The sequence below is a fragment of the Monoraphidium neglectum genome (genome assembly GCF_000611645.1).
Source record: "Monoraphidium neglectum strain SAG 48.87 unplaced genomic scaffold scaffold01597, whole genome shotgun sequence".
In the NCBI taxonomy this organism is placed as follows: domain Eukaryota; kingdom Viridiplantae; phylum Chlorophyta; class Chlorophyceae; order Sphaeropleales; family Selenastraceae; genus Monoraphidium; species Monoraphidium neglectum.
This window is the reverse complement of record NW_014012031.1, coordinates 1-12,094: the sequence shown is the minus strand read 5'-3', so window position 1 is coordinate 12,094 and position 12,094 is coordinate 1. Positions and strand designations below refer to the sequence as shown.

The 12,094-nt window shown below is 65.6% G+C and overlaps 3 protein-coding genes across 3 annotated transcripts; 1 reads left to right on the top strand and 2 right to left on the bottom strand.

Moving 5' to 3' along the window:
• Positions 1-3,160: 3,160 nt before the first annotated feature.
• Positions 3,161-4,816, top strand: MNEG_8417 (hypothetical protein; the record flags this gene model as incomplete). Its single annotated transcript, XM_014043112.1, has 3 exons — positions 3,161-3,714; positions 3,938-4,175; positions 4,454-4,816. 3 exons carry the CDS (start codon positions 3,161-3,163, stop codon positions 4,814-4,816), a joined length of 1,155 nt encoding a protein of 384 aa, XP_013898566.1.
• A 523-nt stretch (positions 4,817-5,339) lies between these two features.
• On the bottom strand, positions 5,340-8,018 carry MNEG_8416 (hypothetical protein; the record flags this gene model as incomplete). The annotated part of the gene is made up of 7 exons (XM_014043111.1): positions 5,340-5,602; positions 5,903-5,969; positions 6,367-6,467; positions 6,776-7,070; positions 7,346-7,387; positions 7,573-7,692; positions 7,959-8,018. The coding sequence occupies 7 exons, from the start codon at positions 8,016-8,018 to the stop codon at positions 5,340-5,342; spliced, it is 948 nt and encodes a 315-aa protein (XP_013898565.1).
• A 1,525-nt stretch (positions 8,019-9,543) lies between these two features.
• Positions 9,544-11,618, bottom strand: MNEG_8415 (argonaute-like protein; the record flags this gene model as incomplete). Its single annotated transcript, XM_014043110.1, has 6 exons — positions 9,544-9,748; positions 9,984-10,076; positions 10,366-10,431; positions 10,738-10,913; positions 11,133-11,238; positions 11,545-11,618. The coding sequence occupies 6 exons, from the start codon at positions 11,616-11,618 to the stop codon at positions 9,544-9,546; spliced, it is 720 nt and encodes a 239-aa protein (XP_013898564.1).
• Positions 11,619-12,094: the final 476 nt, after the last annotated feature.

Genomic DNA, 12,094 nt, shown 5'->3' with positions numbered 1-12,094 from the left:
GGGCCGCCCCTCCCCGAGCCGCTCCTGCCACGCGACGAGCTGGGCGGCGCCGGCGCCTGCTGCCCCCATAGCTACGAGTCGGGGCTGACCGTGCACACCCACCTCCAGGCCACCCACAACAGCGGCGCGAGCGGCGCCAGCGACGGCAGCGCCAGCCTTCCGCTTCCGCCACTCGCGCCGCTTGGGCCGCTGCAAGGCGCGGCGCAGCAGCAGCAGCAGCCGCCGCCTGTCGTCCTTGACCTGCGAGGCCCCTCCCGCCGCGGCAGCGCTTTCTCGGTCTACATCTCCGCGGCTGCCGGCCCCCGCGTGCCCCCCGCCGGCGCCAGCACCGCCGCAGCCGCAGCCGCAGGCGGCGCTCGCGCCTGAGGCCGCGGCGCAGAGCGGCGGCGACAACCCGGCGACGATGCTTGTGTCCCTTCTGGCGCGCCTCGTCAGAACCGACGGCGCTGGCGCCGGCGGCGCGCCCGACGGGGGCGTGTGAGCGCTGTGAGCGGGCGCCGCCTGCCCGCCGCGGCGCGGCGCGGCGCGGCGTGGCATGCCCGGCAAGGGTCGTGCGTGTGTGGGACCGCCTCCGCCCGAGGCGCGGCGCGCGAGGCGGTGGCCCCGCCCACGCCCGCGCCACGCTCTCTGTTTGACACGCCACATGGTATTTTCTCCCTGCAATTCGGAACCTTGTCTGAGTTTCTCCTTGTTCCCATCCGCACCTGGCTGCTGCACCTGATCACTTCTCTGCCCTTGCGACCGTTAGACGTGCGCGGTGGCTGCTGCGCAAAACCCGCACGCATTCTTTCGACCCCTCATTATTGAAAAAAAAATTCTCATTTCTCGCCCGCGCCAACCGCTGTTAGACTGTGCGCATCTGTACCGCACGCTCGGCCCCCGGGTGGGGGGGGGGGGAGGGGCTGCTTCACACTACGGGCACACCGCTGGAGCTCTGAGCTGCGCGGCTGCTTCGACTTCTTCCCGGGCTCGCACAGGTGTGTACTCGCGCGGCCACTCCTCGAAGGGTCTCTGGGTGCCCCTTAATTTCTTTGCGTTGGTCTGCGGTTAGCCAGCTTTCAGCAGCACCCAGCCGTTGGCGCGGCGTAAAATCCATTCACCACGAGCTTTGCGCAAATATGCAATAATCTATATTATTTTCAATGAAGCAAGTATCATGGCCCCGTTTCTATGGGCCTGAATCACCGTGGAATCCACCCGTGGGGTGGAATCACATGGGTGGCTAATCGGGCTTGAGGCCCTGTTTCCATGGGCTTGAATCAATGGCTTGATTAGCATGCGGCAAAACAAAAAAGTCATTGAATCACCCGTTTCACACTCCTTGAATTGAGCCATTCACCGTGCATCAGTTGAATAATTGAGTCATTTTACTGGCCCCCCCGAAAATTCAGGCAAGTCAATTGGAATCACCTCACAATGCAAATGATACAGTTTCTGTACAATTGGCTCAGTTCTTGTTGCGCCCTGCGTTGCCTGTACATTCTGTCCTGGCACCGCGCAGCCCGCTATGAGTGACTCTGGCATGCACCTGCAGTTTGGCCGCTGATCTGTCTTGCACCCGATTGCCGCCTTCTGCCACAGTTTGCGTCTTTTGGCTTGCCACCGCCCGCGCGCGCTGCACCCCTGCTTTTCGCCGCTTTTGAAACGCACGGCCGCCCGTGCTTCGCACTCTCGCGCGCCCCGCATGCATTGCTGTTTGGGTTTCATTTGTGGAGACGGACGAGCGCGTTTCCACGCCCGCCGTCCCCGGGGGAGGGGGTTGATTAGTCATGGTTGTACTGCATAGGTTGCTTGGCCACAGCCCTCACCCGGCGCCCGCTGCGCACCGGCGCGCATTGTACGCGGCAGCTGTCACGCGCAACCAGCTCCGGCGCGCCGCCAGCTCCGGGTGGCCTGCCACCCAGCCACCTTTCCGCCTGCCGCATGGATCTCGTCGCTTTTCAAGCCGCGCTCGCCGCTAAGTACAAGAGCATGTGCTCGGCCTCGTTCCCCACGCGTTGCCGTCTGCTGTGGATCCCAATCTCGTGTAAGCCAGAGTATGATCCCCCTTCTGCCAATTGGGGAGGAGACTGGGGACAGCTGGGTCACACAGCTATACAGCCACAACATGCATCCCCGCGAGCAGCCGCCCCGAGAAAGCTGGCGTGACAGCCGCCGTCGCTCAGTGTCCTGCTAGAAGGCTGGACGCTCGTCTATCTTCCTCAAGGTGAGCGCTGCCCTTGCAGGGCGGAGGGATGGGCCCAGCAGCAACCGTCATCACATCGCTGTCACGATCGGTTTTGATCTGGACCACAGACTGTGTGTGCCGCAGCCAGGCACGACCAGCCGCACCCCCTGATCGTGCGCGTCACACCACACATCCACGTCAGAGGCTTCCCCTGAAAACAGCCGAGTCTTGACCTCATCCGTGCGCCCACACCCCCCGGTCAAAGACACTGGGACCCTGGGCCATCAAGGCCAGCACCTTGCGCGCCTAGGTCAGGCGAGTGAGCTTGTGTGTGTGTGCGTAGCTCAGCGCGGCCTTGACATCCACCCTGCCCCAGTGCAGCCCCAGATCGAACGCGTGCATGCGGCGAAAGAGGTGGTCAGTGGTGATGTCACAACGGCCCAGGACTTCCTTCAGCCCGGGGTCTCAGCAACTGGCGGGCGCCGACGGTTTGGAAGCCGTTGCAGCGCGCCGGCAGGCATTGGCTGCCACGCACAGGCCTGATGACCTCAGAGCCCGCCTTGACGAGCTTGGCCGCCTCAGAGGCCACCTCATCGGGCAGCTAGAGCTTCACCTGGCAGCCGCAAGCCCGGCGGCGTCCTGAACACCCGCCTCTGACTCCACGCGCTCCCGCCACTGCTTGCACTGCTTGGCCGAACTCTTGGAAACCAGCCCTCACTCATCTTTCCAGAGTTGCTCCAGTGCCTGCGACACATGAGCTCTGACTGCTCCTGGAGCACGAGCGCAAACGCGAGCACCACCCGCTGCTGCCCAGGTGGCTGGGCGCGCCCCCAGGCATGCCCTCCATCACCGTGTCGTTTTGATTATAAAATTACAAACTTCAACCTTTACCAAGTGCCGGCACTCGTCCATCCCGACGTCGCCAGCTTTGTTGCAGCCGAACCCTGCTTTGGGCAATCCGCGGCGGGGCCATTGCAAGGACGGCAGTCAGGAATGTCTTTAGACGAGTTGGAGAGTGAGGTGCAGCGCTGCTCCCTCCAGGCGGGTGCGCAGACTGCACAAGAGGCCGCCGAGCGCCTCGCGCATGCGCATCATGCGGCCGTGGTGGAGCTGTTGGGTCTGCTTGGGGCGCAGGCCAGCGCAGAGCCCTCAACCTTGGTGTGTCAAGGTCTGGGCGGGCGTCTCATGCATGCGGCTGAAGCGCGAAGCAGCGCCGGCAACGGCACAGCGGTGCCCAGCAGGGAGCAACCCCACCAGCAGCAAGACGGGAGGCAGCAGCAGCAGCAGCGGGAGGAGGAGCAGCAGCAGCAACAGCAGCAACAGCCGCAGCAGCAGCAGCAGCAGCAGCAGCAGCCGCAGCAGCCGCAGCAGCAGCAGCAGCAGCAGCAGCAACAGCAACAGCAGAGGGAGCCGCCCGGCCTGCGGCAGCCGCTGCTGGGCTGGTCGCCTGCCGCGGCGGTGCGGGCGGCCGCGTCAGCTGACCTGTCACACGAAGGGCTCATTGCGAAGCTGCGGACTCTCCTGCAAGAAAGCCCTAGCCTGCTGCCGTGAGCGACGGCGCTGGCACGGACGCGCGCACGGGCCCCGAATCGTGCTGCATGCAGGGGTGTGGGCACTGCTGCTGGAATATTTACAAGCCATGAACGGCCGCCTGAATATCAAGGCACCCACCACCCCTCGAGCTTGCACCCAGGGACGGACCCGACAGCGCCCCTCTCCTCCCCCTTTTGCGAATCCATGCCTCCCCACCCCACCGTGCCGCCCCCGCAGCCTCGCGGAGCGAGGGGCCTGGGCAGCGGCGGCGGCGTCGGCGGCCGTGGGGCGGCTGGGCGCGCTGCGTTCCGAGTTCGCCGCTCACCTCGTCCTGTTGTCGCTGCGGGACGGCGGCGCGCTGCCCCGCCTGTTCGCCACGCCCCTCTCCGGCCCCAGCACGGCGGCGACGGCGCCGCCGCCGAGCGACGCGCATTGGAAGGCGGCGGCGAGGCGGCTCGCGTTCGATCCCTATCAGGTGAGGTGCCCAGGGCTGGGGCGTTGGGCCCGCTGCGGCCTGAGGCATCGCGCATCGGAACGTGCAGCGCAGACGAGGCTTGCGGCGAGCGCGCCAGCCGCGGCCTTGTGGGGGGCGCGTGCCCGAGGCTGCGCGTGCTGCACGCGCCTGGGTGCACTATCCGTTATGTCGTCCAATGGATGGGCCTCCATGCAGGGACTGCGTGTGTGGTGCTATTTACCATCCAAACATTGCCCCCACCACTCAAACATTGCCCCGCCCCTCAAAACCCACAACAGCTGGCGGTCGCCCTCGCCGCCGTGGATGCCTGGGGCGAGCGGATCGCGCGCATCCACGCAGACCGCTCGCGCCTGATGGCCGAGGCCGCCGCGGCGGCCGCGGCCGCGGGCGGCGCATCAGACCCGGCGCGGCGGGCGCAGCACGTTGCGGCGCTGGACTCGAACCTGCAGGAGGGTATCTGGAACTTTCTCATCACGTGGCTGGTCATCTTCTGCAGCATCGCGAGGCCGGAGCAGTTTTCGGCGTACATGCTTGCGTGCGCGCCCTGGGTGCCGTCGATGCCGTGCGTGCAGGCCGGGCTGCGGGAGCTGACGGTCGATGCGGCGGCGGCGGCGGCGGCGGCGGCGGCGGCCGCGCGGTAGTCTCGCAGCGCGGGCGCGTGCATTTGGGTGTGCGTGGCAGGAATCAAGCCAAGATAAGTTTGGGCAAGGACCGCAGTCATTGGGCCGGCCTGCGCCCGCTGTCAGCACCCGCGTCGCGCCGTTTGGCGTCGTCGTTTTGAGCCTCACGCGGCTGCCGCGTCGGCGTGACGGCCCACCAGCTGAGCCCCCAGATGACTGCAATGCGGCCCAGGCTTTCCGACGCACGGCAATACATTGTGCCTCGGCAACGGCTCCCTGTCAATCCAAACATAAGCCAGCCGCTCAAGGGCTGAGGTACAAACTTTGCTGGGGTCCAAGCACTCCTCCTGGCATCCTCTGGGCCTGCAATGCTTTCATGCTTTTTTTGTTTTCATTCCTGTTTCCTTTTCTCTCAACCCCCAACTGCAAGCACTGTCAGCATGTTCTCACGACCTTGTTGATCCTGGCCGTGGCCCCAACCCCAGCCGACTCAGCGCCTGATTGTCTGGGGGGTCACTAATATCCACCGCTTCAAACGCCACCATTACAGCTCAAAGTTTGACAGCACCTTGGACTCGAGGTGGCTGCCGTAGCGCACCGACGGGAACCGGGCGGCCGGCCCTGCGCCGCCGGCCGCTGCACCGCTCGCTGCGGCGGCCACGAGCTGGGGCAGCGGCGCTATGGTGGCCTCGAAGGCCGGCTCGTAGAAGAACGGTATCGAGACGCGCGAGCGCGCGGGGTCGGTGTTGAGGACGCGGTGCAGGGTGGGGGTGTAGAGGCCATTGGTGAGCGTCTGGAACATGTCGCCTGGGGCCGGGGGCGGGGGCGGGGGCATGTGTTGGCATGCAGTTGGCGGGATTGCAGTATGTGTGTCTGCAAATGGGAGGGCCGGTGTAGAGGAAAACCAGGGGCGGACGTCGCGCGAGTGGCGGCTGCGGCGCGTTGGGAGTGCAGGCCGGGGAGTAGGGGCCTGCATGTGCCATCGCCAAGCCCGGCATTGCTGACAACCGCGCGGCGAGGCGACCCGGGGCCTGTAGCCCACCGGCTTTGCAGTGCCACGGGGTGACTCGCTGGGTTCGTTGGGTGGTTGGTGGTCTGGGTCCTCACCGATGTTGCAGACAAAGGTCCCGGGGATGGGTGCGGCGTCCACCCACTCGCCAGCCGCGTTCTTCACCTGAGAGGGATGGGCACAACAGCAAGGCGGGGTGCGCAAGTCGTGACAAAGTCATGACATGAGTCACGCACAGACAATGACAACGACAGAGATTTTTGGCCCGGCTCAGAGCGAGGGGCGCCGCGGCCTGCTAGAGCAACTGTCGCAGCAGCCGGCTGGCTGGTTTGGGCCAGGTCGCGCGTGCGTGCTTCCCCGTCCTCAACCCAGGCGGGAAGTCTGAGCCGCCTCTCTTGACATGTCGGCGCCATGTGCGCGATTTGGTTCATGTCACACGCACCACATACACCCTGACAGCCTTCGCACACCCTCCCTTCCTCGCGAATGTATTGTTCTCACCCCACATAGACACTCGTATGTACGTGCCCACACCCACTCTAGTGCACCCCCACCAGCGCACCTGCAGCGCGCTGACGTGGCCCTCCTGGTTGACCAGGGTCAACAGCCCATAGTCGGTGTGCTCGCCGCAGCTCAGCTGCACGTCGCGGCTGATGTCAGCACCTGGCCGGGAGTCGCGGTGTCGAGGGGCCCCGATGGTCAGGGAGAGGCCTCGTAATCCAGGAGGATGAGGAGCTCGCTGGCGCATGCCACCAGCCCCAGGCGGCCATATGCGGACGCCACTATCCCACAACCAATACATATCACATTAATCTGAAGCCCACTCAGCTCAGGCAAGCCCGTCCTGCTGCATGCCCTGCCTTGCCCCCCCAAACACACACGCACGCACGAACGAGCACGCGCACGCGCGCACACACATACACACACACACACACATACACACACACACACACAGAGTCGAGCGCCCGCACCCGCCGCCGCCGCTGCCGCACCCTCCTGCAGCCGCCCGCCGCCTGGCTGCGCGCTGCCCTGCACCAGGGGCGGGTAGTGGATCACCCTGGCCACCCAGTAGGACCGCTCCGGCGCCGCCAGTCCACCGCCGAACGCGCTTTCTGGCAGTCCGAGGCCGAGGGCGATGCCTCGGAGCAGCGCAGAGCCCAAGGTTAGGCAGCCGTTGATGTATGATCTGAGGGCGGCCTCGAAAGCCGGCGACTGGGAGGGCCAAAGGTTGGGGCCATGGATGGGGCTCGGGGGCAGGCCCCGCGCCTGAGTGGGAGGGGGGAGAGCGGCGAGGGTGGTGGAGTGAACGGGGAACGTGTGGCTTGTGAAGCATACCTTGAGCACTCTCCTATGCAAAGGATCCCAGCAGACCGTGCTGATGAGCAGGCCGGTTGGGGAGGCCGACGCGACCTCGCCCCAAAATGGGGCGTTGGGGTGGTCCTGAGGGTGCATCATCTGCGCCTCCAACAGGCGGATGGGGGGGCGGATGTGATGTCATTGTGACATCAGCGACTCCCATGGTGTCCCCCGACCCCGCCCACCTGAACCTCAGCGGGGTCCTCCTCTTTGAACAGATCGATGGCCTGACAGCACAAAAGGGCGGGCATTGTGGATGGGGGATGGGGACGCAACGGGCTTGGATCAACATGATGCTGTGTGCATGCCAGCCGCAGGCGTTGTGGGAATGCAAAGGGCACGCAGGGTGTTGCAAGAGGGCGGGGGCGTGCGGCTCAACGTTTTGACGGTGTCCCGGCCCCCCCTGCCCGACCTCGTGCCAGTCTCGTGTGAACCCGCCGCCAGGCAGCCGCGTCACGTTGGCACCCAGAGGCTGGTAGCCGCGGTAGCTCGTGGCTGCGCCCCGCAGCTGGATGGCACGCTTGGACGAATCCTGGGGCCGGGCGTGAGGGGTTGCGGGAGGCGGCGCGGCAGGGAACCAGTGGCGCTGAGGCTAGGTGGAGGCGCACGACCGAAGGCACAACCAACGGCACGTGAAGATGCAGCGGCGCGACGCCAAGCGGCGCTCCACGCGCGCGGGTGACGCGCAGGCGGGCCGCGGGGTGTGGGCGGGGGGAGGGCGCCGGTGTGGGGCCGTCTCAGGGTCGCCTGTTGACACCAGGCGGCGCGCGCGTTGCCCGGCAGCGCCGCGCGGCGCACCGGCAGGCCGAACCACTGCCGCGCCTCCCGCAGAACGCCCTCATAGACAGCAGCGGGCATGCCTTGGCGTTGTGAACATGCGGGGCCATAGCAAGGCGTGCACGTGTGAGACGGCTCGGCCTCAGGTGAAAAAAACGTTCACCAAGGGGGCGTGGGGCATGGGGAGGCAGCAGCGGACTGCCACCCAAGAGCAGCAAGGGTTGCTGCAGCTTGGTACCCTGCACGCCACCAGCCCCGCCGGGAACTAGCGCAAGCGTGTGCCAGGGGCAGCCGGCGGCGCTCCCATCCGCCGGCGCAGGGTACCGCTGATGCCCCGGCGCCAGGAAGCCGCCTGGAAGCCGCCCGGAAGCCGCGGGGCCTCACCGTGGTTCCTGATGACAAAGAATCCGACGTCCCTGCAGGCCGCATGGAGCTCTCGCGCGCAGCGCGCCTTTGCAGCGTCACCCTGGGGGTGTGTGGATGGTGTGTTTGTATGTGTGTGTGGGGGGGGGGGCAGGGGCCGCGGAGGAGTGTGTGGGTGGGGCCAGCAACACAGGCGCAGTGCCATGACGAGAGCTTGTGAGGACAGCTCACATATCGCTCGTGCCTGTGGGCCAATGCATCTGCAATTTTCTGACCACTGCTCCCACATACAATTTTATTTGGCTGCCTTACACAATCAGCTGGCCCTACTGCGGTGCGTCGGGCGGCAGTCTTGGCGCCTCACCAGGCTGGGGTTGACCAGGGGCGCCACGTCGATCACGGGGAGGGACGTGAAGGCACGATGCAGATGCTGCTGCTGCTGCTGTTGACGATGTCGGTGCTGGGGCGGGGGCTGGGCCTGGCTGCCGCACAAAGCTCGGGCAGCGAGCGCGAGGGCGGATGGACGCAGCGCTCCAGCGAGGAGTGCCGACAATGCACCTCTGTCCAGCTGCTGCATGACTTGCGACTGATAGTCAGACCACGCTATAATGCAAGACTATCGTTTACTAGTTGGCGATATGGCGGGCAGTGCTCGCAGCAGCGAGGACTTCACAGCGATCTGCGATAGCACGAACTGTACCGGTATCTCATGTGTTTGTGCAAATCTGTACACAGGCCGCTCCACTATCACATTCCACGCGCCCTCCTCTCAGCAGTCTCGCCGGGCCACTGGCAGGGTCTAAATTGCCTCCGCAAATGAGCAAAGTGGCGGTTGTTTTCGCACCTCAGCACCAGCACAGTGGGCGACTCCCCTCGTCGCCGGTGGCTGAAATCCTGCACCTTGAGTTACATTCACGACGCCTGATGTACAGTCAACAAAGATACAACTGGAAGTACAATCAGCAGGTGCGCCAGGTCGGCCTGCGCTCGAGTGCAACACGGCTTTCAGAGTCGAGGCACGCCCTCGTCCTGCCCGCTGCGCCAACATTGCAATCGTGCCCTTGCATCGCACCAGTCCGCAAGCAGCCGCCCAAACGCTCATCTCTCAACCTGTGCGCCGGCAACGAAGTATTGCAGGAAATGTGGACCCCAACCAAACCACAGGGTCCAGTTGCTTCGCTCTTTTGTTGTGCTTCTTCCAATCATTCATTTTCTCTCATTGTTATTGTTCAAACCACCCACATCACAGGTACCAGTGGGATCCTGCCAGCGTGTCAGCCAGGGGGATCATTCGGTACTGCGGCCCCTGGTCCGCCCCCGCTCCGCTCCCGCCGCCGCCGCCACCGCCAGCCTGCTGCCGCTGCGGCCACGCGCCGCGCTTGGCCAGCAGCGCCGCCGCGGCTGCCGCCTGGTCTGCGTACCGAGCAGGCACCGGCTGGCGAACAGATCTGGGAGATATTTGGGGGGATTAAAGGTGCGGGCACAGACTGAGGCCGGGCTGCGTAGCCAACGTGTCATGATCCCAGGACAACGGCGGCCTCAAACAGGGCGAAATGCAGCTGGGCAGGGCGGCGGGAGTCTAGGCGCCCGGTCGCAACTGCGGCGGCCGCCGCGGGGAGGGGCTCCGGACACGGCGCGCATGGGGCGGCGCTTGACAGGGGTGCAGGCAGCGCGGTGTCGCACCGTGAGCACGCGCCATGCGTGCAGCAGAGCCAGTGGGTGACGAGCTGCAGCGCATCAGGGCCCAGGCCCCGGTCATCCACCAGGACCTGGTACCTGCATGAGTCATGACAGGTGGCGGTTGCACGGTGGTTGGCGGTTGATCGTCGGCAGTTGACAGTGGACGGTCATCAGGACACGAGTGAAGCATGTAAGGGGCCGGAAGACTCAGGACTGCAGCGCTCAAAAGCGAGTTCGGCAAATGCCACACCGACTCCGCCAATCAGACAACCATCCAGGACACCAGGCCTGCACAGCGGAAGCGGGGGCGCCAGCAGGGGCCAAGCGACGGCGGGCAGCAGAGCGAAAAGAGGCGTGCGCTGGGCTGAGAGACTGGTGCGCGCACTTGCTGGGGCGTGACGTTCCCTGAATGGCGGCGTGGGATGCCAGGTAGAACTCATACGCCAGGGGCCTTGGGGGCGGTTGGGCCAGGGTGCGAGGGCGAGTGGGTGGGGCTGGTCAGGTGGTGGGCGGGTGCCTAGTCTGAGGCGGGAGGAGCTCCTTGTGGGGAGTTCGTTGTTGACTGTGCATCCCGGCAGCAAGAACAAGGATGTTTCCAGCAAGCGCACGCAGTACAGTAAGCCTGGTGGTGCCCGCCTGAAGCCTGGGGCTTGTGCGTGTCCAAGAGCCCAGCCCCTGCAATTTGGCCGCACCCCTCCCCCTCCACACACACACACACACACACACGAATACGTGCGGGGCGCGCGCGTACACCCACCTTGTGACTGTGTGGTCGAGCACAGAGCCCGGCAGGGGGTTGTCGACCTCTGGCAGCCTTTCGCCGCCCGCCCCTGCCTCGCCCGTGACCGCCATCATGCGGAGCCCGTGGCTCTTCGACACCACCAGCAGCGTGAGCGGCGGCGCGTAAGACGGCCCACCGACGGCGGCACACGCCTGAATTGTGGGACGGCCGGCGGCAACAGTTGGAAATATGTACTTGAATGCCGGTCCTCCATGTTTGCTGGTCAGGTGCGTTGTCACAATCAAGTGTGGCGCCCTTTCTGTGTAAATCCCCACCATGCATTTGCAGCAGCAGGTTGTCTTGGCATACAGCGCAAGGTGATACGCCAAGAATACCATGTGAGGCCAACCAACCAACCACCACCGCCTCACCCGCCTCATGGGCCCGACCTCCCTATCAACCACTGTTCCCAGCTGGCTGTCGCTGACGCCGTCGCGGTACACCAGCAGCGCGTCGGGCAGCTTCCCCGTGGCTTCCCTGGTGGGTTGGTTGCAGGGACAGACGGCGGGCTGGCGTGGGTGGCTGGTGTTGGCGGGCCAGGGGAGGGTACCCTGCCGCCTCCTGATCGATGCCGCAGGCCGTGCACGCATTGATGTGTGCAATGAAGGCTGCAATGTGTGCAATCAAGGCTGTACAGGCTACCCAGCAAAGCTCCCGCAGGGCCCCCCTAATTGCCCCGCGCCGCGAGGCTCCACGGCACCAGCCGCCCTGCAGGCGTGCCCCCCTGCGACAGCGCTCGAGCGGCCCGGAGGCCGGGACATGAAGAGCAGCAAGGGGGCGCACCTCCTCTTGCGCAGCAGCTCCTCAAGCGCCTCCCCCATGCCGGCCACGATCTCCATGCCGGGCGGCTGCTCCATGGCAACGGTGCGGTACTGGCAGGCGGCCCTGAACAGAGTTGAGCAAGGATGTTGGGGGACATGAAACAGTTCGGAACGGCATCAGTGGAAGCCGCAGCAAGCATCGGTTGTCGAGCCTCACGCAGGAGGCGCCAGAGGCGAGCCTGCATGGGGCCGGGCCCGCCGCCGGCCACACCAAAGCGCGCAGAGCGGTGCGAGCGACTGCCAGCAAAGCAGGGGCGGCGGGCACAGTTGGGCCAGCTGGGAAGGCGCTGTTGGGGTAGCATCAAGCCGCGGCAGGCGCTGCGGGCTCGGTCCAGCTACGCACAACCTGGCCACTGCCCATGCCCTCGATGATGGTGCTCATCACTCACCACCCATCACCCACGCACCCACCATTATCGAACAAACGTGGGGGGTGACCACCACCCACGCCCCACCCGCGAAGCACCATCCACCACCCCCAAACCACCCCCAATCCACCACCACCCCCACCC